The following is a 26,535-nucleotide window of genomic DNA, read 5'->3' as shown; positions in this document are numbered from 1 at the left end:
GAGCGCCACCAGCTTTTTTGCTATTTTTAGAATGCATGAGTCGTTTGCCGTCTGCTAAACGAAGTCTTTCTATATTCCGTTTAGGTAGAGAACTTGAGTCGTTTAGTGGTCGTTTAGTGGATGTGTGAAAAAAAAAATCACAATAAAATACTTACAGGCTGTTTAAAATAACAATTTATGCACCAAAAAATCAGAAATTAAAAGTTGGGAGGCTACGGAAAATTTCAGGTCAATAAAAGCAATGGATCAAAAGTTATTGCAGTTCGAAGTTGGAAAAAATACCCGGGTATCCGGTTGCCAACTTAAAGGTTAAAAAGGTGCAGATTACCGAGCGTATACTGTACTTCCTTTTAACCGCGTAACTCGGGAACATACTGTAGTATGACAATGCGTCTTTCTCAACATTCCCCAAGGTATTTTTAACTATTTTTATTTATTGCCTATAGACATCTTGAATCTGTCAATCATTAGCGCTGTCAACGGTTAACGGATTTGGTTCGAACTTGTTTGTTTTGTTCCCAAGCCTGTTTGGTCTTCGTTGTGTAGAAATTGTCTTTACGCTAATTGTAAACGCCCCGACATGAGCAACGCAGCATTTATAGATGATTGGAACAATATTATACCATTTAAGATTAAAGTAACGGATTTGGAAAAACCTACAGAACAGTTTGTTTACAAATCAATCCTTCAATTTTTCAAGCTCATGCATTACGACGTTGCCAGCTATGAAAATGTAAGCTACCTTTAGTTAAAAGTTGCTGTAAACATTAAATAAAGCATCAACTTTTTTTGTAGATGTACAGCGATTCGAATGAAACACTCACGATGAAGCGGGTGGAATTAGTGGCGAGAATCAACTACATCTATCAACTGTGCTCAGATTCGAAACAAACTTCGTTCTTGTACGTCGACCTCGTCAAACCAAGTAAGAACATTGCATACCTGGACTCTGGGGTAGAATTGCTATACTTTCGCATGCTTTCTTTTGTAGCTGGAAAAAAGATCATACATTTGCTTAAAGTTCTGCTCAACTATCTGTTTTACACAAATATGGTAAAAGAAACAGTGTTGGAAAAGGCAAACAACTGCGCACAGGAGTATTCTGAGCTGAACGCTAAACTAAACCAGGAACAAATAACGAAGGAAGAAAAAAAAATTCGAGCCAACAAAGTGTGTCATTTCATCGTTGTTGTAACATGTTGTGTTTGAATTTGGTGGTGTTATAATGCCTGTACTTTTGGTTTTCCTACAGATCAATCGTCACATAGATGACTTGAAACTGCACCTGCCTCAACTAAAGAATCAGATTGAAACCCTTCAGCAAAGAAAACACAAGCTTCATGAAAACATATCTACACTGAAGGCAAATGACCAGCAACTAGCCGATAAAATTATTAAACTAAAAATTGAACATTCGGAACTGGCAGAACTGCTTGTAGCCGACGATGAAGCATCTTCCGTGAGGGATATAAAACAATCGCTAACTAGAGAAATTGAAACACTCACGGAAACGGAAAAAGAGTTGCAACAAGCTTACCAAATCCATGTTTCTTCGATCAACCAGATAAGACCGTGCAATGCACTTCTGGAAAAAATGCTTCTAATTGGAATGGATGAGTCTTGCAAGTATGTATTAATAGCGATAAACGGTTCCGGTCCATGTCCTGCTTTATGTGTAAAGTACCTAATATAAATATTTTTTCTTCAATTATTATTTTTTTCAGAAATTTACGAGGCGCAATAGTTGAACTAAATTCTTTGTGCGATAAGTTACGAAAACAAAGGAACAACTTGACAAACCTCTCAGATACATTGCAAAATAACTGCGAGGAACTCGATGGCCTGCTTGCAGATAAAAATCAAGAGCTGGAAGTACGTAGAAAGGTATTGGAGAAGAATGACAGAAGAAAAGATAGGTAAGTATTTAGTGGCAAACGTTATCAGTAAGCATCTTGCGCATCTACGTATTTACATAGATGATATTGTTACTTTTACTATTATTACAGCAAGCACCTGGAACAGGAGAAACGCCTTAAGGCATTGGATCAAGCAAATGAGATATACGCACAGCTGTTGGTAGTTCAGAAAGCAGAAATGCAAAGAGTTATCGTTATGGTTGAGCAAGCTCTCATGTTTATAAACTAATGCTCTTTCTAACCGAATAAATTAAGGCATTATTTCGTTCGCCGGATTGATATACAACCACAAGAAAGCAATTAAATGTGTAACTATAATTTTCTAATAACAAATAACAACGATACAGACTGGTGTGTGTACTTTAAGATCATAAATTTATTGAAAATTAATTCATTAAACCATGCCGCCGCTGGTTTGCCACAATTAGTGCCACGAGTTGCTTAAAGTCTAGTAAATATCGCCATAAACTTTTCTCCGCTCATGCGAGTTACTTTTTGACCTTCTTCGCTGCTATCCAGCAACTTTGGGGCGAGAATGTCCTCCTGAGCTTCAGTGTCTGGCAAACGCTTGAAGCATGGATGCTCTTCGATATGCTTACACATCCATTCGTGCAGCTCTCGCACGTCGGTTACAGTATAAATTTTGCCTCCTGGACGCAGCACGTACGCATACTCACTCAACAGGGTTGGGTTAATAATGCGCCACTTGTGTTTCGCCTTTTTGAAGTGCGGATCCGGATACAGGAAGAACAACTTTTCCAGCTGATGTTTTCGGAAGTAGTTGGGTAAGTATTTCATGGCGTTCGTGCGAATGCAAGCGATGTTCTCATACTTTCCCTTGTGCCGCTGGCGTAGTGCTTTAATACGGTCCATCACATAGTCGGACACTTTTACACGAATCTCCATACCGATAGCCAGCTTGTCCGGGAATGTTTCGCCCAGTGTTACCAGAAACCCGCCATATCCGCAACCAATGTCGGCAAATACAACCTGACGATTGCCAATGTTGGGATAGAGTTCATTCCAGTTGCTCAATTCCGGTAACAAAGGGTAATCGAAGCTATGATCAGCGATCGGATTCGAGTGGGCCCGTTGACGATAGAATCGTTTTTGGGGCAGTTTCACATGATCGTCAATAGCCTCTTCCATGGTACGCGTTCTGTACGGTTAATAAATGAAGCTACTATTTTGAGTTATCTGCATAGCAGTCTATTTGCTTGTTGATGGTCAACAATATATTGGAATTGAAACTTTCGCAATGTGTATGCAATGCCGGTATCGCGTGTTCCTGGCTGTGTTGTTTTGATCGATGTTTGCCTGTCACTGTCAAGCGATCCCGGACAACATGGCGAGGATTTTTGACATTCGAATATTGCTGCATCTCGCTCATTTTCTCTTCCCGGCCTTTTCTTGCCTACAACAGTGCTCGTTTCGAAGTGAGCTTGTGTGCCTCCTCGAGCAAAATGTACACTTTTTATTACTTTTTGAACTAGAAAGAAAGATACCCGACCCGTTTAGAGTTAGAGTTAAATAAAATAAAAATAAAATAAAACCGATAATGACATCAAAGTACGAAGGATCGTAACAGTGCGTTTATTATGCCTACAAATCCAGCATTTCATCCGTTATATCTTCGTCCTGATCACTTTCACTGTCGCCATCCGATTTATTTTTACCAGATGATGTTTTACTTTGTTTTCGCTTCCCATCGTGTGTACTGTCGATCACTTTCAGCAACGAACGCCAAAAATTCATAGGTTTGGCAAATTCTACCAATACGCGAAAATTCCCAGCAATCGACAATGCCATCTCTTCCAATCTTTTATCGACTAGGTGCATTCGGCTTGGTTCAATCTTTTGTACGTATTTTCGGACTTCTTGCTGAAAGGGGTAATAAACAGCAATCATTTTCTCCACGATTGTTGTCTAAAAAGAAAAAGCAAAACATATGTAACGTTGACAGTTACAGTAGATATAACAGTCTCATTTACCATTTCAGTCTCATTTTGTGATTGAGTAGCTTTTAAACGAGATCTTTTCGATGAAGGTCCTTCATTCGCGTCGGCATTCGTTTCATCGTCTTTTGATGTTGTACTCTTTGCAAGTTTTGCTTTATCGCGGTTTCTTACATCACACATACATTTAAATACGTAAATTAAATCGATGAGTGTATCAACCCCTTGGGAGCATTCTACGTATTTGTCTTTTATGAGTTGTTGATGAATTTTGTTAACGTTCTTCAGCAATTTCAACAGACTGATATCATCAATATTTTCTACAAAGAAATCATAAATGGCACAACGCTTCTGTAACGATTTTTCGTCCTTTCCAGCCAGATCACACTCTTCATTGTCGATTTCAGATGCTGGAAACATATCACTTTCTGCATATTGCTGTTTAAAAGTGAAAGATTGAATTAATTCATAAATGAATAAATTCATTACCAATAACAAGTTATAGGCTAACTTACCAGATAATTGTTAAACACGTATACACACTCCAAAAACGATACTTTCAATAGCTTCTCATTCTTTGAGTTAACGTACAGCTGGATTACGTAGAATGCTTGCGCGGCGATATGATCATTCTCGTCGATGATCAGCTTCAGAATGTTCAACAATACACTACCACGCATTTTGACATAATCCTGTAAGATCAACTCATTTAGATTGTTCAAGGCCACACTCCGCACCGTTAAGTACTGTGAGCTTAGTTGTCCGATTACTGTTGAAATGGAAGAGTCCACCAAAGACGTGTGTCTGAAAAATATAGCAATACACAAAAAAAAAAAATAAATAGATAATGTTTAGGCTTCCGAAAGCAATCAAAACATACCTTTTACATAAATCAGCAAAAGCTGTAATTAATGTGCATAAAATGCTTTGATCGATGTATTTAAATTTCAATATTCTATTAAAATCAGCTATCACTGTCGTCGCCAGAGAACCGTCACGTAAACCAAATCTTGCCAATACTATTATAGTTACATTAATTTTACGCGATTGATCGGTCTGAACCAACACTAAAGTACAAGACAAAAATGATAAAGACCAACAATTGATAAAACCGTTTGATTACACGTTTGATGACTGTAACTACTATACGTACGGCCTTTTTCATTAGCAGCAACATGCGCTAAATACTTCAATAGTATATTAACTATGTTGTTATCCGGTTTAACGTTTAAATCGGTTGCCGCTTCTGCGTACACGAGTAGGCTAATCAGATATCGCTCATTAGTCACGTGGGCACTCGTATAATGGGTGCAGTAGTGTAACAAATATTCCGCACTGCTATCACGTATATCTGCAATCCAGGATTCATCAACGATGCCATCAGCTTTTCGCTTTATCATGCAGCATAAGCTGTATATATCACCGACCAGTGATATGTTAGTACTGCCGGTGCGCAGTAGATCGCTTAAAATTTTGAACAGGTGATTTAGACCCGATCTCGAGAAGTCAGACGACCACGATTTGATCACGGAAAGGATATACTGCAGACATATTGGTGAATTGTACTACAAATGCACATTGCAAGAATAGATGAAATTAGTTGGCAGCCGTTAATTAGGAGAAAAGCACATAGTTACTTAGCTTACCGTGTCTTGTTGAAGGATATCATTCATTGTTTTAATTACCAAGTCCGGATTGCGCGATTTCATTTTGTTTGCTATAATCGACAATATGATCCAAGCTTCACTACAGTTGACTGTGAAGATATGAGACTCTATGATGCTAAGATTTTTCGGCCTTTAGAGAAAGGAAAATGGTAACGGTAGAGCAATAAATGCACAATGAAAAGAAACTGAAATGACCAACACTTACGTCAAAATTGATTTCTGTATCCAAGAATCGACGGCTGATTTAAGGACATTTATTTTACCAATGACCAAAATGGCGCGGACGATCATCCATGGTGTAAATACTTTACGAGACGACGAGTCTTCGTAGCGGCATATGCTATCAAACACGTTTATTTTCAGGCTCTCCATTGCAGATTCCTTCAGTTTTTGGTCCACATCATCCAGGAAAAATAGTAAACATTTTGACCATAGCTTTATCAGTGGCAAATAGTTTGGATACAGTGCTAACAGTTTGTTGAGCACATTCAAAGTGGTACGACGCATCAGCATAACCGGGTCTTTTGCTAGTTTAGAAATGACATACTCAAATATCGGTTCATCGATGCGATTTCTGTCCAGTTCAAGGATATACTCCAAGCAAGACAGAGCCACTCGTCTTATTGCAGAAATTGGCGATAACATTGCATCGTACATGGTATTCGGCAAGGATGTTAGCATTTCTTCGATTGCTTCAATGCCTGGCACATCCTGGGAGGATATCTTAGGGCTCGGACGAGCTGTATCGCCGACCAGCCCGTCGTTACAATCGGATGGTTTGTTATGGGTGGATACGGTATGCTGACTAAAGTTGAGCACATTCCGAGATATGCCTAGTTCAAGCTCGGCCGTTTGAAAAAGCTCTTCCACGTCATTCATCTGCAGGTAATTTTTTTCATCCTCATCTGCATGCGGCGAATAGAAGGCATTTTGAAATATGCGCTTCATGGTTTTATTACCATTCTGTAGGATTTTTAACAAACACTGGAAAGCCTTTAGCTTCACCGTGTTTGACTTTTCAAGTAACTTGTTTCCCAACAGCTGGAGCAAATCTATTTCTCGCGGTACATTCGAAATCTCCTTCTGGAACAGTTCCCAGTCGACGGTGCAATCAACGACTGCTAGCTTAGCAATCATCTCAACAATGTTAATCCGAGTTCCGGCGTCTGAGTGTGTCTCTATCTGCTTCAAATAGTCGATAATGGAGACGTTACATTTGCTGTACATGGTAAGCTCATATTGTACAGCAGCGTCCAGCAAAATTGCATAATCATCAGGTCGTGAGAACACTTTCGGAGGATTCGTTAGAACCGATTTTATGAAATTTGTGAGTACCGCACATGTGTCTTTTGAGTTTTGCTCAAGCAGCCGCAAAAACAAGTTGTGTACGTTGAAAGCACCGGGTTTGTTTTTATACTCAGACGTATAAAATATGGCAGTTCTATTCAGAATCATGCTTATAGTTGTCCGGCATTCGTTATGGTCGTCATGTTCCGGCAAGCAGATAATGCCTAGCGTAGTAAATATTTTTTCTGCCAATTGCTCCGCTTCAGCCCGACTCTGAGCGTGCTTGATACAGTAAATAAGCAGGGTTTTTAATGTATCAACTATTTTGATCTTGGAGGTAGAGCAGTTTTTTAGCGTCATACATCGAAGCAGTAGATGTAAATCATCCAGCACGGACATGTAATCCAACATCAAACGTCTTGCTTCAGTTATAGTGTTCATTCTTCCTTGGGAGCCATTTACGTTACTGGATTCGCGCAGATGATCAATTATTTTAAAAACATCCATACTTTTCGAAAACACGCATTCATTAAACACTGTTGTTTGCTTCTGCCCAGGAGTGGTCAATAACACGATGTACAATCTAGCCGAACAAATAGCGAGCTTTATGTGTACCGTTTTCGTTGGTTCTAACTCTGCTAGGCAAATCATAGTGTAAACGAAGGTTAAGAAATCTTCGATATTGATCTTTTTTGATAAATATTGCCAATTATCGTACTGATCGTATAGTCCAGCTGTATTGCGAATATTTTCCACTTCTCGCACTATGTCTCGCATCAAATCTTCCAACTCCGGATCATGTAGCGCTCGTTTTACCATTGCGATGTTGCGCAGATCATTGCACTTGGAAACTTTCGCGAAAGAATCTCCATTGTCTGCTTGATTGCTGTTGCTATCGTTGCTAATTGAAGGATGAATATCATTCACTTGCTCATCACACAACTGATCTACACGCTCTATCGACACTGAAGAGTCGAAATAACCGGGAAGTTGATTCAACAACAGGTGAACGTGCGTTGGAGCCATTTTAGACGGGCTCACGCACTCTTACCGTACAAAACAACAAAGTGTAAACAGTAAACAATAAACATACACACATACTGTCTAATCAAAGCCAGCTCTGTCAAATCCGCATACTTTCTCCCAGAAATGTTGACCTTTCGCTAGTGATTGAGCCCATAGTGACGTTTTTGTGCTACGAACCGGAAATACAATGAAAAAGAAAACTGAGATTATGGGCAAGAAAACACGACGTATATGGCCAAGCTAGGCTTGTTTAGACCATAGTTGTATACACCTTGTACTGTGGCAGAAAAGAGATTCCCTTCAAATATCTTTTTGTATGTGTGACGTGACACACTAATTCTGAGCATCGTGGTCATCGTAAGTGCCTTCTTGATCATATTTCCTCTATTATTCTATATTTTTTGTTGAATGATTAATTTATAATCCAAGTACTGCGACTCATACCAGGCTGTGTGCGTTGTGGTAGTATTAATTATTATCGTGGATTAAGCTATTCGCTTGATTTTATATCCTACATTTCTTGTGGTGCCATGTGCATCGGACATTTTTTTTAATTGTTCTTCTAAAGTTGATTTGCGGTGCTGTAAATTCCCTACAGTTGAATATAATTTTAGCAACAGTGCATCATATTGTTGAATATGCTTAAAGTGAAGCATCAAAAGTGAAATTTTCCAAAGTAAATCTTGTCAATGGATGGAATCAGGTAGTTCTGTTCATATATGTATGGTTTGCGTATATGTGTGTGAGAGTGTAGACGGTGCAAAGATTGTTCGAAACAAAAAAAAACATCCTTGCTCGCGCAGTGCGTATTTATTATCAAGTAAAATAATTGGAACAGTACATTAAATGGCAAAAGTAAACAATTTACATCGCTTGATGATTCCGAAGATGATTTGATCTTTCTTAATTTCATGATTGCTTTTTGCGTCTACATGCGCACGCATGCTCGAGTACCATGATGCCAACGATACGCACACACAGACACACACAAAGATGGCGTGTGCGTGTACAGCGTACAATGTTTCACTAACACAAAGATACACTCAATGGATTTACATTGTTCCAGTCATAGCCACGGAAAACGTGCGACAATGGTATTAGAACATAATTACATTATAAGCGATATTACATCCCGAATTACTGTTACAAATTCTTACATTCTCAAGCAAACACATATTAATTAGAAACCTGTAGAAAATGGTATAAATCAATTTCGAGTGACAGGAAATGCAATGAAGTTAGATGTGTGTGTGTATGTGTGTGTGAGAGAGAAGATTTGTGAGTGTGTAGTAGTGAAATAAATAAATAGCACACACAGAAGCAAAGTGGGAGATGCGAACCAAGAAAGCTCGAGAACCGAAAGTCTAAGTCAGTACTGTTTGTTCCAAACCACGATTGGATGCATCTCGCAGCTCCCGTGGTAAAATTTATTTTTTATTTTGCTGAAACATACAGAAAATTATACAGTGCATAGAGCTAGCTCCAGAAGCAAGTAAATCTTTGCGAACTTTTACCAACAGTTCGTAAAGGCCATACACATTGCCGTTCGCATCGCTTGCAGGTAAGAGAAGTGAAATCTAGAGAGGAACTGTACATAGAATACAAAATGAAAGAAAGCAGTGGTGATGCAAAAAAAAAGTTGGAAGAACGTCAGCGTTTGCTGGTGTAAAGAGTGAAGTTAAAAAATGATCCTCGTCTACGCATCATTTTTCTAGCTACACCGATGTGAATATTCATTTCATTCGTCGAATTAAATTGGTCAATTTTGAACAGTGATACTTAAATGGCGTATTAGCATGTATGCAATTGGTTAAATCGCGTAGTATTCTTGTAGCGCCGTGAGGAACCATCTTTGCCTGCTTTGTCTTTTGCATCGTCGTAGATAACGAGACTTGTGTGCGCTGTAAAAGAACGTTTGAGTGTATGACGAAGGACGTTTGTACATTTATAGAGTGGGGAGGTATGGTGGAATCGATGCGTGTCGCATCAACCTACCATCTTTCTTGGTTGAACAAACATTTCTGTTGCAGGAACTCGGTCTCATTACTTTGTGTGATTTTTTTAAGCAGTGCAATATTCATGGACGATAGGAGGGTGTCTTGAGCATATGCATGATACAATTACGCATACTCTCCACCATTGCGACAACCGCTGAAGTACGGAAGAATAGGATTTTTAACTGTAGAACATATTTTGTAAAATTACTTGGCGATAATTTGAATAGCAAAGTATGTAATCACTTGTTTATTATAGTTTCCTCAATCATCTTATCCCTCGAAAGGAAAGGTAGCGATTTCAGGCGAAGGTGTATTTTTAACCCACTCGCGACATTCGAATCATCGAGTTGTTTGACGTATTTTCTTTTGACGCGAATACATCATGTGGCCCTGCTATCAATGCCACAGGATTGATTGTAAATTGTTCACATGTGTTTCGGAAGCATCAGCGTTGATTCCCCGCATCCATTGTAAGCTCTTCTCATATGCGTAGTTCGGGTGGCGAAAAAAATCTCCGCTCACTGAAGCTTTCTCTTCTTTTTGTATACTTCCTTTATGGTCGATGATGATGATGATGGTGGAAGTGTAGTGGTGAGTTACGATTCCAGCTTCACTCACACTAATGAAGTGTGTGTGCTTGTGTGTGTGTGTGTGTGTGTGTGTGTGTGTGTGTGTGTGTGTGTGTGTGTGTGTGTGTGTGTGTGTGTGTGTGTGTGTGTGTGTGTGTGAATCGCCAAAGCGAGAAAATAAAAGCTGCAGCAAGCTTTTTGAATGGCATGTTACCGCTTGTACCTAGACCCTCTTATAACAAGCATGTGCTGTCTAAATAATACATATTATACACTACACGAATCCATATTTTATGTAACTCAGTTAATACTGCAGTTAGTAGCAATTATTAAAAATTCTAGTGTTAATATTGAAGGGTTATATTAAGTTTTGACCTCATTTCGCATCATGCATCAGCCGATTTGTGCTGCGTTTCTTTCTTTGTCCATTTTTGCATCTCGTTTACGAATGATTGTGAGTCATCAGTCTATGGACAATCTTTCTTTTCCAGAAATGAGGTGATTCATGTTACACACTGCATTTTGCGTAAGACACGACATGAATGAAGCATTTTGCGGAAATCATTCCTCAAAGCAGAGAATTTAGATTGGCAATGCGTCATTTGTTCTGACATTAACAAAACGTTTGAACCACATATTTAAGTTTCAGGCTTTGTAGGTGGGTTAATAAAATAAAATTGAATAACAATGGATGGACGCCCTGTGCATGCGTACTATGCATATCTCAGTGTGTACCCAAAAAGTAATTATTCACTATGTTGTTACATGATTTTAAAAGCGCTTTAAATGACATCGGACGAGTTTGGAAGTGAGCGTATGATTTTTTTACAGTGTCATACTTTTTGCATAGCTGGCGACCTCAATCGGGTGTTATATGGGTCATAGCGATGCACCCGATTCTTTCTTCATTTTTGTTTTTATTTACTCGCCTAATTTGCGTCTGGGGGGGGACTACGGGAGTCACACAAAGACAGTAAGGTAACTGGCGTGTTAACGAATGAGTGCCGCAAAAGCATTCTACTATTCCTTTAAATTTAAATTAAATTAAATATTTAAATCAAGGAAAATTATTGATCTGCCGAAAATATGGTGAATCATACAGGTAGATCTCGATCTGATACATTTACGCGAAGTAGCAGATAAGTGTGTTTTTTTTTTTATTTGACAAATTATTGGAGCAAATTGTATCAATTTCAAACGTATCTATGCTATTAGCAAAACGGCAAAAATTTTATAAATGTTATATGCAAAATTGATTGCATTTTTTGTGTAATTAAAAAATCTTCAATTAAAAAGTTATAGTAAATATCTGCCAGGATCCAATAAAATGTCTAATTTTGTAGCTAAAAATCGCTAAAAGCAAACGACATTTTAAAAACACGTTTTACACATGCGTTGAAAATAGTCAGGTCAAAAGTCTAGAATTGTTATCAAACAATTAAACACATTTTCTGTGAAGTACGAGAATAAGTACACAGTGATTATGTTTGAGAAACCGCCCTTTGGTTTGGAATCCAAGCGTTTGAGATGAAGGAGCATCGTTTGATTTTATTTTCTTGTGCCATAGACCAGTTTCTTGATCTTGAACAGTTCTGCGCGTCGTGCCCTTCAACTCGCAAAACTCGTCCCGGCAAAAGATCACTTACCTCTAGCCTTGCCGTAGCATACAACCGTACAGTTATATTGTCTAAGCGCGTTGCCCAGGGGTACGATGGTTGGTTCCGTATAGTAGATAGAGAAAGAGGGAGGATAACATCGTGTTCCATTAGCCGCATAATTATTGTTTCAGCGCTTTTCTTTTTAACAACGGCGAACTGCTCTTCTCCCTCTCGCATCTTTCAATTTCGGAGAGTTGCCCGTTGCTGTTTGTTCGCCGCAGCAGTAAGAAGCTGAAGAGCAATGGCCCAAGAATGGTAAGCAAGGTTCTCATTGTGCAGAGAAAGGAACGGGGTTTACTTTTTTTCCTTCATGGCGTCTGAAGGAGTCATTGACCTGCCATTCGAATGATCTGAAGAAAAAAGAAGCGCACTAAAGAGATAGCCAAATGGTGTGGTGCACAGGAATGAAGCGCCATAGAATTTACAGTTCAACGTTCAACGTGACTTATAGAATCGATTAAGTTTAGTTATTATATATAAGCAGAAGCAAAGTACACAAAGCTTCAACGCATCTTATTTTAAATGAAGTTTCTGTAGTTGTAATGTTGAATTAAACGTCCACAATGCACAGTGTGTTAAATTAAAGCTGAACTTTTATTTTTGTTTTCTAATTTCAGGCATAGTGTTTTCCAGCTTATGGTAAAAGCATTCTCGGTGTAACGCGTGTGCTTGGAAAACTAAGCCCCGGTCGAGGTTGTGTGATCTTGCGATCGAACACGAATTGGCTGGTGGAAAAGAAGTAATAGAAATTAGGAGAGAAAAAGAACGAGCAGGCTACGTGGCGTAGTGGTGTGTTCATTTCTAAGGTTACGTGTGTTAGTACATTTCTTTCTTGTATATCAGCATCATCCAACGTTAGTGTGTACCTCACATACTAATACAACGGTGAACGCAACAAAGAAGTAGAAAATAAAACAACTTAGTGCTTGTCGTACCGGAAGCAACTGAACGAACCACAGTAATTCTTACACTCTCGAGAAGTGACTCGCTTGTTAGTTCAAAATCAAACAAAGGAATCCAAGAATTCACCCTTGGAATTCCAAGAACGATTGTAGTGGTGGTGTGCTCATTTCGTTAAGCTAACTTTTCTCTCTGTTGTGATCGCGCTGTGAAGCGCATCTACACGTGAGTAAAATTCGGTCCCTAACGAAAGCTCTAGCGCCTCAGCACCACAACACCAAAGAATACCACCAGGCAACGGGACAGCAGCCGCCACTGCCTAGCAACAGTAGTCAATTTTCTTCTTCCACCATTCCGGGAAAAATTGAAAGGGTAGCGGTTCCGCCGTCTGTCGGATTGCGGAGTGCATATCCTACTGCTGGTGCTTCGCCAACCTTCAAGACGGAAGACCCGAGGCAAACGGGGACAGAGTCTCGCGCCACGGGGAGGGAAAATCCAGTCCCCCCCGCTAGCCGACGCTGGGTCCCTCCATCCCTGAGACCGCAACATGGGCTCACCGAAGAGGCCAGAATTGATTCGATTTTTCGAAAAGTAAGTATTTGCCACTCCCTTTCCCACTTACGTATTTTATGGCTGCTCGTGTTTTGGTAACGGGTTTCTATATCTTTTTTCATTGATTCGCCATCCAGGTTCGTGGTATTCTAAACAAACTTACCCCAGAGAAATTCCAGAAACTTAGTGATGAACTGCTTAAACTAGATCTGAACTCGTCGAAAATTTTGAATGGTGTCATACTGCTGATCTTCGACAAGGCTTTAGATGAACCGAAGTACTCGTCTATGTACGCACAGCTGTGCAAGCGTATACAAAAAGAGCTAGAAACCGACATCGACAAGAGCAAGTCCAGCACCTTCCTGCAAATTCTGCTGAACGTCTGTCGCGACAAGTTCGAGAATCGCGTACAGTACAGTGAGAAGATCATCAATTCTGAAAGCACACTAACCGATGATTTGGAGGAAAAGAAAAATGTCGCTAAACAAAAGATATTGGGCAATGTTAAGTTCATCGGCGAGCTGTATAAACTCGGCATGCTGGTCGAAGCTCATCTGCACAAGATGCTCCGCTCGCTTTTCACCAACAAATCTAGCTCATCGACGGAGAAGAACTGCGAGGACATGGAATGTTTGGCCCAGCTCATTCGGACATGCGGAAAGAATTTGGATACAGAGCTGGGAAAACAGCTGATGGATCAGTACTTTGAACGGATGGAAAAGTATTCGCAATCGCAATCGATGTTTCCACCGCGCATCCGGTTCATGCTGCGCGATCTGATCGAGTTGCGTAAGAATAACTGGACACCGCGAAAGGTGGCTTTGGTCGAGGGCCCTGCACCGATACAGGAACTGAATCATGACGATGATGTGCTTCCGCCCGGACTCAATCACTTGCGAAATCGAGATCGCGATTACCGCAATATGGATCGCAGTGAGCAACGCGATTGGATAGGCAAGTTTTCGTTAAATTTGCATAATCTGAACGACGGTTTCAACTTACTCAGTGTGTCCAGCCCATCTCCGCTGCTTCCATCAAGGTATGTAGCTGTATGTTGTATAACAATTTAACATTCAATTATAATTGTCAATTATGTTTGGCATTAAAGTAAAAAATAAAATATGTTAGGTCATTTGCTACTAACTAACTACGGGCGGAAGCCAGCCCTTCCTACTGAAAAAAGGGCCATATACTGCTATACACAAAGATAGTTTGTATTTTTTACCATGTAACCGAGTGAATTTTAGTCGGTTCATTTGAGGATCGAACCTAGTTCCGGCTTTACAGATACCAGTATATTTACCTTTAGAAAATCTGCCTTCTCTCTTTCTCGAATTTCACTGCATTGTGTTAATTTATGGCTTTTTTATTGTTTCTCAATAGCTATAATCAATCGTCAAATGGCTACGGAAATCGTGACCATCGCGATAATGGAGGTGGTGGTGGCGGCGGTGGTAACTATCGCATGCATAATAACCGGAACAACCAGAATAACTATGGCAACAACAATATGCGTTACAACAAACACAACAACCATCACCATCAGGGAAGTGGAGGCGGCGGTATGAGAGATGGTGGGAATGGCTCGCACTCGTCGTCATACGGTGGAAACTCGGGCATGATGAGCAATAAAGACTTGGCCCCCCGCTTCAAGCGCAATTTGATGACGCCTCCGCAGAATCCTGTCGAGGAGCTGCAAATGCGTCCAACCCCAAATAGTCTACTGTTTAAAGCTAATATGAACATCAAGCCCCAACTGCCCATATCTTCCTCAATTGGTGGAGGGACTATTGGAGGTGGAAAGACCAGCTTCAATGGACCGTCTTTGAGCGAGTTTCCATCGCCTCTAACAACTCGCACACTGCTCAGCGAGCAGCGTAATGCAGGCCAAATTAACAATAGTGCCTTCCCCGCTGGCAATAACAGTACGGGCACTGGTGGAAGCTTTGGTGCACCTGCGGGTAGTGCGATGTCGTCCACTGTTGTCCCACGCCCAGGAACTCAAAGCGACAATAGCGGCGGTGTCAACATGATGACCACGGGCAGAAGTTCTGGGGGGTCTCAACAGCCTGCCAGTCAAACTATCTCTTCAAATGTAATGAACCACCGTCATCAGCAGCACACTTCACAAGGGCCGCGACAGTTAGGAGGAAACGAAAATGGAAATGCGCATCTGAATAAACATTATACTGATTTGCATCAACAGCATCACCATCACCATCAGGGTCAACAAAATTTGCAAGGACCGATTGGTGATCATGGAAATCGTGAAATGAACGGAGATCGTATGATGAATCATTATGAAACACCATCTCATAATCGTCAGCATATGGATCCATTGAATCAAAGCTTATTGAACCCAATTAGCGGCGTTACTTCAACTAACAGCTCACTCATGCTTGGTGGCAAACTAACGCAAAAGGAACAGATCGTGAAACAAGCTTCTACTGACAAAACCGAAAAGAAAAAGAAGGACAAAGGCATGAGCAAAGAAGATCACATGAAGCGTGTTGTAACTTTCGTGAGCGACGTAATGTTGGAAAACATAAAACAGCAAATTGAAGACGAAGAACAAAAGAAAAATGCTTGCATAGAAGAAAACGAAGAAAAAAGTGACATGGAAACTAAGGATGCAACGGTGAAGGAAGTACTGGTGGAGGTCGTTGATAAAAAGGAAGAGCAAGCAGCAGAACCCTTAACTAAACCGAATGAAAGCGAACCTGTTCAACTGATTGAAAATGCCCAAATTATACACGACAAAACAACTGGACAAGATGATACTGTGCCGAAGGAAAAGAAAATTGATGAGGATGAGAATGAAGCCGCCGACTTGAAGGGCGATGAAAAGACAGACATTGGTTCGGAGACTCAAAAGGATGAGCATGATGCGACAACATTGAACAACCAGCAGCAGGAGCCACTCGGCGAAGCTGAAAACACTGCTGAAATGAAAGAACGACAAGAAGATGATGCCATTCCCGCTGCAATTCCGGAATCGGCGGAACCATCAGTTGATGAAAAGCCAGTAGTGAAGAAACTGACACTAATGGAAGAGCTGGTGAACGCGTTCTGTGAACTAAAGCTTCCGGAAAAATTCATGCGTGATGCCATGATTGCAATTCTAAATCAGGTGCTTGATCGAAACGATGCGTTCCATGCTAAGACGATTGAATTTTTGCAGATTCTCAACAAAGAAAGTAAACTGTCTCATAGCGCTGCTCTGGAATCGTTCAAATCGATTGTCAATGGAATGAACGAAAAGGAAAAAACTATTCCCAAGATAACGAGCATCATTGCGTCACTGTTAGCAAGAGCCGTTGCGGTTAATCTGTGCGGGCTCGCCGATGTTGCCAACTTTACTGAAAACGGTCAACATTATCCACTGTTTTTGCTCGTTTTGCAACACTTGCACAAACAGCTTGGCAAACAGCCGCTTCAAGAACTGTTCAACAAAAGCAAAGTTAATTTGATGGCCAGCCTGCCGGAGTGTGATCGTACCAAGGATCGTATGGCTGAAATTCTGGAAGACCGTAACCTAAACTTCCTGTACCCATTGTTACGCGTGCAAGCGGAACTGTGGAAGCAGATTCTGTCGGATGCTAATCCACAGCAATTCTACAAATGGATCAAAGAAAACGTCGAATCATCTTGTTATGCAGAGCCAGGTTTTATCGTGGCTATTATGACGGTTCTGCTTAAATATATTCATCAGGTATGTAGTAATTATTATTGTACCATTTAATATCTAAGTTTTTTTCACACTTATTTTTTATACTTCTTCTATGTGCCCATACCAGGAATCGGAAAATTTGAAGGAAGACAAAAAACGCATCGAAAAGGAGAAGGAAATTTTAACCAAGTACTGTCCAGTACTGAACGCCTTCCTGAATGGCAATAATGATCTGCAGTTGACTGCTGTGTATGCAATTCAAGTTTACTGGTATAGCATTGGCTATCCAAAAGGTACTAACTACATCGCTCTATAGGCGACGTAGAATTATGTCTAATAATTATTTTTTTTTTTACTCTCTAAGGTGTTCTTTTACGCTGGTTCCAAGAGATGTACGAATTGAGTGTCATCGAGGAGGACGCATTCTTGCGGTACAAGGAAGACGTCACCGATATTTATCCAGGCAAGGGCAAGGCACTGTTCCAGGTTAATCAATGGCTCACTTGGTTGGCGGAGGCCGAAGACGAGGATGACGACGAAGAGGATTAAAAAAATTATTCACAACATTACAGTCGATCACCATAGAATAATAATTATTCAGCGCGCATCTTGATTTGAAATCAGCATAAGTACTGCTCTACGGACTTTAAGGGCTTTTTATGGGCGTATTTTTGCATTGCACAGTAGATGCACCATAGGAACACCAGCTGTTTGGCATCCTGGTCGTACAATAATTCATGAATATTAGTATTGTTGGGAACGTCGTATATTAGGATTTACTACTTTTTTTTTACAAGTGTGTGCTTCATAGTTGGTTAATGCTATTCGCATCATTCGCATCGAAGCGAGAGAAAAGAACGTTGATTCTTCATAACGATGATTGAGGATCCGCCAGCCGTGTTCCTCAACTGATTTTTCTTTTTTAATAACGATTGTGATCAACTCGCTTCTGCTAGGGTTGCAATTGAATAATTTTAATATCGGAAAACTTGTATCAGTATGCAATATATTTTTGATGTTCTGCCAGAATCACCCTGATTAGACAATTGTTGAATAGAAATTTAACATAATACAATTATTTCGTCATCATTTTCTACACTTATAATCAATGCGTGTGAAAATAAATGCGCTTAGTAGGGAAAACGTTCTGTTGATAACTTATATTCTACATGAAAAATGCTACAAACATTTGAATTTCGGTTTCAACAACACCTTGCTACTCCTATTCTAGATGGTTGAGCCTTTCTCGCGCGGTTTGGGCTTGGAAATTATTTGCAAATTTTGCTAACAGAAACTACTCTTTTTGTGTTATCTAACAATCTTGAACAACACTTATTGGAAGCCAGTGGTAGCATCGTACCCATCTTCGCATCTTCACAATCGATGGTGATCTAAAAACGATTCAAAAGCAGCTATAAAATCACTTTATCTAAAAATAACGTTACTATCATCTTGGTTTGAAATTCGCTGCAACTCCAGGATAAGGATTAGTTTATGTCCATAATATTTTTATTTTTTTACAATTGATGGAAAGAATACAGTGTTTCGAATTCGCCAAGGAGAATAATACAGATATTGAGAGCTCAATAAGCGATTCTTTTATTGCGCTGATCATTTTAAGGCGCTCGTCACAGATAGTTGACTGTTCTCAATGTAAAGATCTATGATCGTTAGTGTAGCAAAATATCTTATCATGCACATTAAAAAAAACGTAAAAAAATGCGCGCACTTCCCTTCTGTATGAAATATGCTCCCCCTTTACATTACATTACATTTTGCAACCAATTCTATCGTACTAGTTTCCGGCGTCCTTCACAAAACTATACTTTGCAGTATATGCACATATTTTGCATTGAAAGTATGCAAAAGCATAAATGTAAACAATCCAAACGGAACATCAAGATTGGCAGAAGAAAAAATAAAAGGTTTTATTTATGATCCAATTGAAATTACGTCGATCGAAGTACAGTTTCAATGACATTTTAGCTAATGATAAAACCCATCGTTCGTATTCCATCCTCTCTACCAGGCATATGCAAATAACATATTACTGCAGGGCCAGTTATTGGAAAACATTCGGTTTGATTGTTCAAGAAATAAAATAACGTCTATCATGCACAACATTTTGATGTGCACTGGGGGTGCATTAATTACCTTGACTGATGTGTATGAATATGTAACAAGTGATAAATCACGAACTGCGAAATAATACCCTGCGGGACTCTTTCTCATAATAAACACGACTGTTTAATCCGAGCAAAGGTGGTCCATTTAGTATGATCGAGTGAGCGTGTGAAGTGATATTTGATTTTTTTTTTCGTTTATTAACATCCTTCCAAATGTAGCGATGTATTATATATATTAAACATTATATTGACACTACTATATTCTATTCCCCAACCATCTGCAACGTTTTACAACAATGCAATTCAACTGTGAACGCAGCGCATTTTTGATATGTTAAAGTAATAGATACGAGATATTGTATTTTTGGTAATACGGAACGCTGTATGATGATAAAACATTATCAATTCAAACAAAAATCTTGAAATTGAACAAGCCACCATCATTCGACCACTAAATGGACCTTAACGTGTTGAAACAATGGAACAAACGGATTGAGCTCGTTAGGGAAAGTTCATCGTATTATACTCGTGCGGGTATTTTCAGCATAAGGAAATGTGTTTAACATTATTTCTCCTAAAGTTTATTTCTAACATTTCCCGTTTTTTCGCCGCGATCATCTTTTTTTCTCATCCGTTTAAGCGTGATCGATTTTGCATCCAAAAATCCTAGTTGATTGTTCTAGTAGAGCATATTTATTTATATCATTATGGAAGCTGTTCAAACGGGAACCATTCCTATTCCCGCGACGGATCCATCGATGAATCCCATAAATTGTATATTTTTTTATTACCGTCGAACGGTAACGTTACAAATTTAACCAATTTTTAGGTTTTTTGAGCACCTCGGTAATAAGAGCTTCTTCCGTTCCTTGGGCAGGTATATTCATGTACTCCCATCTCTGAAAAAGAGCAATAGCAGGCAGTGAATCAGTGTTACTGCAGTGAAATCGTGGCAAAGCCCAATTCCCTCAACTTACCGCATTAAGAGGTAGAGACATTAGAATGCTTTCGTATCGTGCACCGGGCGTGTAAAGGCCGAACTTTGTGCCTCGATCGTATATGAGGTTAAATTCTACATATCGTCCGCGGCGTAACAGCTGCCATTGACGATGGCGATCGCCGTAGGGATCATTTTTGTGCGCACGCACCAGCGGCAAATAGGAAGGAATTACGGAATGTGCACATGAAGACACGAAGTCGAACGCTCGCTCCGCATCCGGGCCATCCAAATCATCGAAGAAAATGCCTCCCACGCCGCGGCTTTCGTTCCGGTGCGGTATGAAGAAGTATTTGTCGCACCATTCCTTAAACTTTGGGTAATACGTGGCGTCATGCGAATCACACGCTTCCTTCAGTGTGCGGTGAAAGTGCTTGGCGTCTTCCTCGTTTAGATAGTATGGTGTGAGGTCGGTGCCGCCACCGAACCACCACTGCCTCTGTCCTGTAGAGTCGGTAACTTCGAAGTATCGGTAGTTAAAATGTATCGTCGGGACGAACGGATTGCGCGGATGTATTACTGCGCTTACGCCCACCGCAAAGAAGGGGAGTTCTCCGTCCGCTAACTGTTTGCCGCGAGAACGCATCTGCTGAATGGCGCCCTTTGGAAGATTTCCATGCACAACTGATATGTTTACGCCTGCTTTTTCAAACACATCGCCATCCTGCAGTACACAGGTAATTCCGCCACCACCCTCCTTTCGCTCCCACCGATCGACGAGAAACTTTTTGCCAAAGTTCTCTTCCGCTTCTAGAGAACGGCAGAAATCGTATTGTATCCGCATCACAAGCTCCTCCATGCGACATTTCATGTCATTTTTATTCGCATCTAACATCTGGCGGCCGCTTATCGGATCCGCCATATACCGGGACAGGCTGGCAAATTTAGCTGCTGACCCCACGGCTTCCATGTGCACCTCATTCCGGGACAGGCAGTGGTATGCTATAGCGGCAGTGGCTCCTCCGATGCATACCGTCGTTCCAATTATTCTACAACAATCATAAATCAATAAAGTATTTGCGTCTGGTATGGTTTCTCTCCGGATCATTCATGCATACCTTATCACAGATGTTGGCTTGCCGATGAAACTAGCACTGTGCAAGTGCCGTGTGATAAGGCGTGTTTTACTGCGAAGAATTTTAAAAATCATGTCGTATATTGTACCGTACTGCAAAAAAAAAATTAATCACTAACAACTGATGTTCACTTTGGCCAGTGTTATTAGTGAAACTATTGCCAGGTTTACTAACACACACTGTTTACAGAAACTGTATTCAAGTTCAAAACGGAGAAACTCGTCGAACACACACAGATAGGACGTGTATGAGCTCACGTATTCGCGTCACACTGAACGGTCCGTGGAACTATCGGATATTTAGATGACGGTTCGTAGCGCCAAAATTATTGAAATAAATGTAATATTTATGATAATTACTTACCTACCTCACTAGCTAGCAAAATACGAGAGAACAATTCACCAAAGCTAATAAATCATTGCTATTATAGAAGACAATTTCTGAACGGGGCCATCTTTCTTATATACACCTTGAAAGGAAGCATGAAATAGAAAAAAAACTCTGGAAGAAGCTGCTTACTTATCAGCTGGGTAGAATTCTACTTTTCGACTATCGACAAAGCGGGAACAAGAAACATCTTCTAAAATTCAAGATGTTTCGCATGCAAGGACTTCCACCAACCGATGCCGCGGAGGAGAAACGCAAAGTACGGCAAGCCGTTCAACAAAATTTGTTCGCCTTTGTGACTCTTTGCGTAGCCATACGAATAGGTGAGAGCATGCTTTCTGGAACATCTAGAAGGTGTTATTACACAGTGGATCATACCATGAGCTAATACTTTTCTGTTTGTAATCGTTCACAGCATCCGTTTTAATGGAGCAGTAGGACGACAGTCGGGAGACATTTGCAGTGGCAACTTATCATTTAATAAAGCTTTGTTCTGTTCTTTGTAAGAACACTGTAATACACTGAATAATCATTTGTTGTTTCGTCAACTTTCTTACACAAAATTGGCTTCGCATACCGAAACCTCTGCATCTACGATACTGTGATCAAAATCTTTTCCAAGCGGGTAGGTAAAAGCCGAAATTCCAAAAGCATACATTTTAGAATCTTGCGTTTTGTGTATTGCATAAAATGAGAAAAGGCGGATGGCAAAAATGTGCGTTTTTGACAGTTGCTTGTTTTTGTCATGTCACGTCTGTGACTCACGCACATTGCTGGTTCATTCTGCTAGTGCCGTCCGCTTGCTACTGTCGTCGCTAGGCTTACCGAAACCGGCTACCCTATTCCTTGGCGTTCTTGGTTGAATAGTTACATCAAGCGAGTTTGTAAGTGTTCTAAACATCCTCCAACACCACCAGCATGGGCTTCAAGCATTTAATTACGGTCAAGGCGAATGAAGTTATTCCGGTGCACAAGTATCGGTCGGAGCGTACCGGACTGACAGTGATTGTCGGTGAAGTCGAAGGACCGGTAGTGAACGGTTACTTTACGCTCGCAACCGAGGCGCACGACGATGATGGCTTGCCGCATACCTTGGAGCATCTGATTTTCCTCGGTTCCGAGAAGTATCCGTACAAAGGCATTCTCGATTTGGTGGCCAATCGGTGTTTGGCGTCCGGCACGAATGCTTGGACCGATAGGGATCACACCTGCTATACAATGACTACGGCTGGCAGCGAAGGGTTCCTTTCTCTACTGCCGGTCTACTTGGACCACATCCTGTATCCTACGCTAACCGATTCCGGCTTCGTCACGGAGGTGCACCATATAACCGGACAGGGCGAGGACGGTGGCGTCGTGTACTGTGAAATGCAGGGACGCGAGAATACGGGCGAATCGAGAGTGAATCTGGAGCTGCTGCGGGCTGTCTATCCAAATAGCGGCTACAGTGCCGAAACCGGTGGCATCTTGAGCAATCTTCGTACCAGCACTACGAATGAAAAGGTGCGCGCCTACCACGCAGCGTTCTACCGTCCGGATAATTTACACGTCATCATAACCGGGCAAATAAAGCCAGATGATATCTTCAAAGCTCTTGAACCAATTGAAGAGAAAATTGTCTCGAAAGGAGCCCTCCCACCCTTCGAACGCCCGTGGCAAACGCCGGTTGAGCCATTGGAGGAGTCTAAAAATATGAAAATAGAGTATCCGGCCGATGAAGAGGATTGCGGATTGCTGAACGTGGCTTGGAGAGGGCCCAAGGCTACAACGGAATACGACACACTAACGGCCTGTTCGGTATTGCTTCGCTACCTCACGGATACCTCAGCTAGTCCGGTGCAGCGAGAGTTCATTGAAGTCGAGGATCCTTACGCTAGTCGCGTAGGATACAGCATTGTGGAGAACTCAGTTTCATTGCTGTACATTTCGTTCGAAAATATACCGCTCGGCAAAGAGGATCATATATTCCCTAAACTCTCCGAACTGCTTGCATCGATTGCGGGTGGTAAGGAGAAGCTGGATATGCACCGAATGAGAAACGTGATCGAGCGCTACAGGCTCGAAGCACTCAGCAGTTTAGAATCCAACCCGCACGACGATATTGCATTTCACGTCATCGGAGACGTGCTTTACGGATCTGACGAAACAGAGGTAATTAGATGAAATCCCAAATCCACATGGTCGTTGTGAATAATGGCACTTGATGTATTATTTTTTCTTCTATGCTCCCATAGTTCGATAAGCGGCTGAATGTTAACAGATGTTTGCAGACATTAAAGGATAAGGAAGAGAGTTTTTGGCTGACGTTGTTAAAAGATTACATTATAAATGTAAGTGTAGTATAGTATGGATAGTACGCAACGGATTATCGTAATCGAAGGACGATCAAACGAGATTGATAATGAGAATACTAATGTGTTTTTTTTTCAGAACAAGCACGTCGTAGTTCGAGCAGTCCCCAGCATCAAAGAAAACGAACGCACGGCGAATGTTGAACAAAAGAGATTGGAAAAACAAAGGGAAACGCTCGGCGAAAGCGGACTGAAAGAAAAGGAAACCATATTGTCCAACGCGATGGCTACCAATGAAATAGCTCCTCCAGACGAGATGATTACCTCCATACCTGTACCATCGACCGAAGGGATTAAATTCTATCCCGTCGAGGTGTATACGTCGAAAACGGGGAAAAATCCTCCGGGATTGAAGATAGAAGATTTGCCAGTTTATGCGGAAGCATACGATTTGCATACGAATTTCTGCTATGTAAGTAGAAGGGATAATAATTTGAGGGGGGCAAATAGCAGAATGATGAGCGCTAATCGCAATCCAATGCGTGCCCTAATTTCGTTCTTTCTTTCAGCTAAAAATTACCATGAATACGGAGCCACTAAGCGTGGAATTACGGCCATACTTAGTTTTGTTGATGGAATTGTTCACTGAATCACCTATACGCCGGGGAGAAAAACTAATCCCGTACGAGGAGGTTGTGGCTACTCTCGAGTCCAACACGGTCGAAACTTTGACGGATCTTGGGTTCAGTTCCCTGAATCGTTTCAGCGTAGGTGCGTACTCGAGCACAGCTACACTTTACATGCAAGTGATCCGGGAAAAGTATACAACTGGCATCGAGCTGATCACGGAACTGTTGCACAAAACCGAATTTACGGCCGAACGGATTAAAGTGTGTGCTACAAAGCTTATTAACGAAGTTGCACAAGTGAAGCGAGAAGGAAACTCCATTGCTAAAGACATACTGAAAGCTATGCGCTACCGCGAAGATAGTAACGTACGCATAAGCTCACTGTTAAAACAGTCCAAATTCCTTGCATCATTGTTGGAGCTGCTGGAGAAGCCAGAATCGGTGAATACGGTAATTGAAAATCTTAACAAAACGCGATCTGTAATTACGCTACCGGAAAATCTTGCCATCCACATGGCTGCCGATTGGAGTGCGATGGAAGGATTGGGAATCGATCTGGTCGAGCCGTGGAAGCGCCTAGTACAATCTAATGAGACGGAACAATTGGTAAAAAGGTCCGTAAGATGCGGTATCTTGTGTACACATATCCATGTTATCTTACACTTTCGCTCCATATTTTTATCTCCAGATTCACAGCTTTGCCAGACTGGGAGCACATGGTTAAGAATAACGATGCACTTAAGCCATACAGTGGTGTGATCGTGGGATTGGGCAGCGTCGAAAGCGCATTTCTGTTTCGCACTTGCCAAGCCATCACCGATTTCAATGATCCAGATCTGGTGCCACTTCTCTTGTTCCTGCAATACCTCACTCAACTGGAAGGTCCGCTGTGGCGACAAATCCGAGGACAAGGATTTGCCTACGGGTATAATATAGTACCACGACCAAACGAAGGAATGTTATACTTCACGCTTTATAGAGCTTCAAACGTTGTTGCAGCCTATAAAGAAGCTGTTACTATTGTGGTAAGCGCAACAACAAGATTAGCTTAAAAATGCAAATTAAAATTATCAAAATAAAAACGATGCGGAGTAATGCATTAATTTATCTTTGCATTTTCAGGAAAAGCAAGTCATCGATGGAGCGGAATGGGATGCAACTCTGTTGGAATCAGCTAGAAGCTCGTTGATTTTCGAAATAATTGCACGAGAAAATAGCATTGAAAAAGTAGTGAATACGTCTATTCTGGCAAGCTTCAAAGGAGTACCGGTAGGCTATAATCAATCTCTGGTCAGTCAAGTCGGCAAGGTGACAAAAGAAGATTTACAGCGTGTAGGGAACCGCTTTGTGAAGCATCTATTTTCCTTCACTGACACATGCACTGCTATCGTTTGCCACCCAGACAAGGCCGCGGATATCGCGAGCTCGTTCAAAGACATGGGCTTTCAGATGAAAGTAGAAACTAGCCTTGATGAAAGTATTCTTGCTTAATCGTATAATCGTAGCGATGGCTGAAGCAGGCAAATATACTTTACTTTATGCATGAATAATAATAATGAATAAATAAATACATTTATTCCATGTGTGAAGTTTTAGTCTTTGTTAAAGATCATTTAATCCGAAAAAATAGCTATCTATAATTGATCGTTTAGTCCAGATTTGTCAAACTACTCATCTGTTCGGCGGGCTACTTTTTAACCCTGAAAATCCATTCGCGGCTCATGATATCTACGTCGAATATCGATGATAAAGGAGATCCATTTCAAAAATTGACTGGACTTAATCATAACTTGGCTGCGTCGCGGGCCGCATACAGAACCCTCAGGGGCCGC

At 40.9% G+C, this 26,535-nt stretch overlaps 6 protein-coding genes across 10 annotated transcripts; 3 read left to right on the top strand and 3 right to left on the bottom strand.

Moving 5' to 3' along the window:
• Positions 1 to 464: 464 nt before the first annotated feature.
• On the top strand, positions 465 to 2,212 carry LOC1278472 (putative autophagy-related protein 11). Its single transcript, XM_001689040.2, has 6 exons — positions 465 to 733; positions 796 to 925; positions 992 to 1,170; positions 1,253 to 1,626; positions 1,725 to 1,916; positions 2,007 to 2,212. The coding sequence occupies exons 1-6, from the start codon at positions 581 to 583 to the stop codon at positions 2,143 to 2,145; spliced, it is 1,167 nt and encodes a 388-aa protein (XP_001689092.2). The 5' UTR covers positions 465 to 580; the 3' UTR covers positions 2,146 to 2,212.
• A 60-nt stretch (positions 2,213 to 2,272) lies between these two features.
• LOC1278473 (tRNA (guanine-N(7)-)-methyltransferase) lies at positions 2,273 to 3,065 on the bottom strand. The gene has a single exon (XM_318065.5). It carries the CDS (start codon positions 3,063 to 3,065, stop codon positions 2,358 to 2,360), a length of 708 nt encoding a protein of 235 aa, XP_318065.4. The 3' UTR covers positions 2,273 to 2,357.
• Positions 3,066 to 3,475: 410 nt separating this feature from the next.
• Positions 3,476 to 7,988, bottom strand: LOC1278474 (condensin-2 complex subunit D3-L). Its single transcript, XM_061651385.1, has 7 exons — positions 5,744 to 7,988; positions 5,518 to 5,668; positions 5,025 to 5,436; positions 4,752 to 4,938; positions 4,387 to 4,675; positions 3,908 to 4,309; positions 3,476 to 3,842 (listed from the first exon to the last, which is right to left on the bottom strand). Exons 1-7 carry the CDS (start codon positions 7,849 to 7,851, stop codon positions 3,519 to 3,521), a joined length of 3,873 nt encoding a protein of 1,290 aa, XP_061507369.1. The 5' UTR covers positions 7,852 to 7,988; the 3' UTR covers positions 3,476 to 3,518.
• Positions 7,989 to 8,059: 71 nt separating this feature from the next.
• On the top strand, positions 8,060 to 19,347 carry LOC1278475 (eukaryotic translation initiation factor 4 gamma 2). Of its 3 annotated transcripts, none has more exons than XM_061651382.1 (6): positions 8,060 to 8,208; positions 12,693 to 13,566; positions 13,665 to 14,566; positions 14,911 to 17,239; positions 17,325 to 17,490; positions 17,562 to 19,347. In XM_061651382.1, the coding sequence occupies exons 3-6, from the start codon at positions 13,815 to 13,817 to the stop codon at positions 17,744 to 17,746; spliced, it is 3,432 nt and encodes a 1,143-aa protein (XP_061507366.1). In that variant the 5' UTR covers positions 8,060 to 8,208; positions 12,693 to 13,566; positions 13,665 to 13,814; the 3' UTR covers positions 17,747 to 19,347. The 3 variants fall into 3 exon arrangements, with proteins under 3 accessions (XP_061507366.1, XP_061507367.1, XP_061507365.1); XM_061651383.1 differs by lacking the exon at positions 8,060 to 8,208 and adding an exon at positions 8,370 to 8,554; XM_061651381.1 differs by lacking the exon at positions 8,060 to 8,208 and adding an exon at positions 8,921 to 9,412.
• Positions 19,348 to 19,993: 646 nt separating this feature from the next.
• Positions 19,994 to 21,891, bottom strand: LOC1278476 (oxygen-dependent coproporphyrinogen-III oxidase). 3 transcript variants are annotated; one of them, XM_061651386.1, is made up of 4 exons: positions 21,760 to 21,891; positions 21,379 to 21,488; positions 20,301 to 21,309; positions 19,994 to 20,222 (listed from the first exon to the last, which is right to left on the bottom strand). In XM_061651386.1, the coding sequence occupies exons 2-4, from the start codon at positions 21,468 to 21,470 to the stop codon at positions 20,130 to 20,132; spliced, it is 1,194 nt and encodes a 397-aa protein (XP_061507370.1). In that variant the 5' UTR covers positions 21,471 to 21,488; positions 21,760 to 21,891; the 3' UTR covers positions 19,994 to 20,129. The 3 variants fall into 3 exon arrangements, with proteins under 3 accessions (XP_061507370.1, XP_061507371.1, XP_001689093.2); XM_061651387.1 differs by having other exon boundaries at positions 21,764 to 21,800; XM_001689041.2 differs by lacking the exon at positions 21,760 to 21,891 and adding an exon at positions 21,571 to 21,682.
• Positions 21,892 to 22,562: 671 nt separating this feature from the next.
• On the top strand, positions 22,563 to 26,292 carry LOC1278478 (uncharacterized protein C05D11.1). Its single transcript, XM_061651384.1, has 6 exons — positions 22,563 to 23,934; positions 24,018 to 24,113; positions 24,214 to 24,546; positions 24,644 to 25,317; positions 25,392 to 25,728; positions 25,826 to 26,292. Exons 1-6 carry the CDS (start codon positions 22,702 to 22,704, stop codon positions 26,192 to 26,194), a joined length of 3,042 nt encoding a protein of 1,013 aa, XP_061507368.1. The 5' UTR covers positions 22,563 to 22,701; the 3' UTR covers positions 26,195 to 26,292.
• Positions 26,293 to 26,535: the final 243 nt, after the last annotated feature.

The sequence above is a fragment of the Anopheles gambiae genome, chromosome 2, assembly GCF_943734735.2.
Source record: "Anopheles gambiae chromosome 2, idAnoGambNW_F1_1, whole genome shotgun sequence".
NCBI classification, from domain to species: domain Eukaryota; kingdom Metazoa; phylum Arthropoda; class Insecta; order Diptera; family Culicidae; genus Anopheles; species Anopheles gambiae.
Note: the sequence above shows the minus strand (reverse complement) of the source record. Positions and strands in the feature narration are given on the sequence as shown.

Excerpts from the sequence above, each read along its gene's own strand:
- LOC1278472 (XM_001689040.2), top strand. The coding sequence starts at position 581 with ATGAGCAACGCAGCATTTATAGATGATTGGAACAATATTATACCATTT. Across the intron at positions 926-991 it reads CGTCGACCTCGTCAAACCAA|CTGGAAAAAAGATCATACAT; the intron begins GTAAGAACATTG and ends TTTCTTTTGTAG. Across the intron at positions 1,171-1,252 it reads AAAAAATTCGAGCCAACAAA|ATCAATCGTCACATAGATGA; the intron begins GTGTGTCATTTC and ends GTTTTCCTACAG.
- LOC1278473 (XM_318065.5), bottom strand. The coding sequence starts at position 3,065 with ATGGAAGAGGCTATTGACGATCATGTGAAACTGCCCCAAAAACGATTC.
- LOC1278474 (XM_061651385.1), bottom strand. The coding sequence starts at position 7,851 with ATGGCTCCAACGCACGTTCACCTGTTGTTGAATCAACTTCCCGGTTAT. Across the intron at positions 5,437-5,517 it reads ATATCCTTCAACAAGACACG|TACAATTCACCAATATGTCT; the intron begins GTAAGCTAAGTA and ends GTGCATTTGTAG. Across the intron at positions 3,843-3,907 it reads CACAAAATGAGACTGAAATG|ACAACAATCGTGGAGAAAAT; the intron begins GTAAATGAGACT and ends TTTTCTTTTTAG.
- LOC1278475 (XM_061651382.1), top strand. The coding sequence starts at position 13,815 with ATGTACGCACAGCTGTGCAAGCGTATACAAAAAGAGCTAGAAACCGAC. Across the intron at positions 17,240-17,324 it reads TGCTTAAATATATTCATCAG|GAATCGGAAAATTTGAAGGA; the intron begins GTATGTAGTAAT and ends TGCCCATACCAG. Across the intron at positions 17,491-17,561 it reads TAGCATTGGCTATCCAAAAG|GTGTTCTTTTACGCTGGTTC; the intron begins GTACTAACTACA and ends TTACTCTCTAAG.
- LOC1278476 (XM_061651386.1), bottom strand. The coding sequence starts at position 21,470 with ATGATTTTTAAAATTCTTCGCAGTAAAACACGCCTTATCACACGGCAC. Across the intron at positions 21,310-21,378 it reads AAGCCAACATCTGTGATAAG|AATAATTGGAACGACGGTAT; the intron begins GTATGCATGAAT and ends TGATTGTTGTAG. Across the intron at positions 20,223-20,300 it reads TGTCTCTACCTCTTAATGCG|AGATGGGAGTACATGAATAT; the intron begins GTAAGTTGAGGG and ends GCTCTTTTTCAG.
- LOC1278478 (XM_061651384.1), top strand. The coding sequence starts at position 22,702 with ATGGGCTTCAAGCATTTAATTACGGTCAAGGCGAATGAAGTTATTCCG. Across the intron at positions 25,318-25,391 it reads ACGGAACAATTGGTAAAAAG|ATTCACAGCTTTGCCAGACT; the intron begins GTCCGTAAGATG and ends TTTTATCTCCAG. Across the intron at positions 25,729-25,825 it reads AAGAAGCTGTTACTATTGTG|GAAAAGCAAGTCATCGATGG; the intron begins GTAAGCGCAACA and ends TTGCATTTTCAG.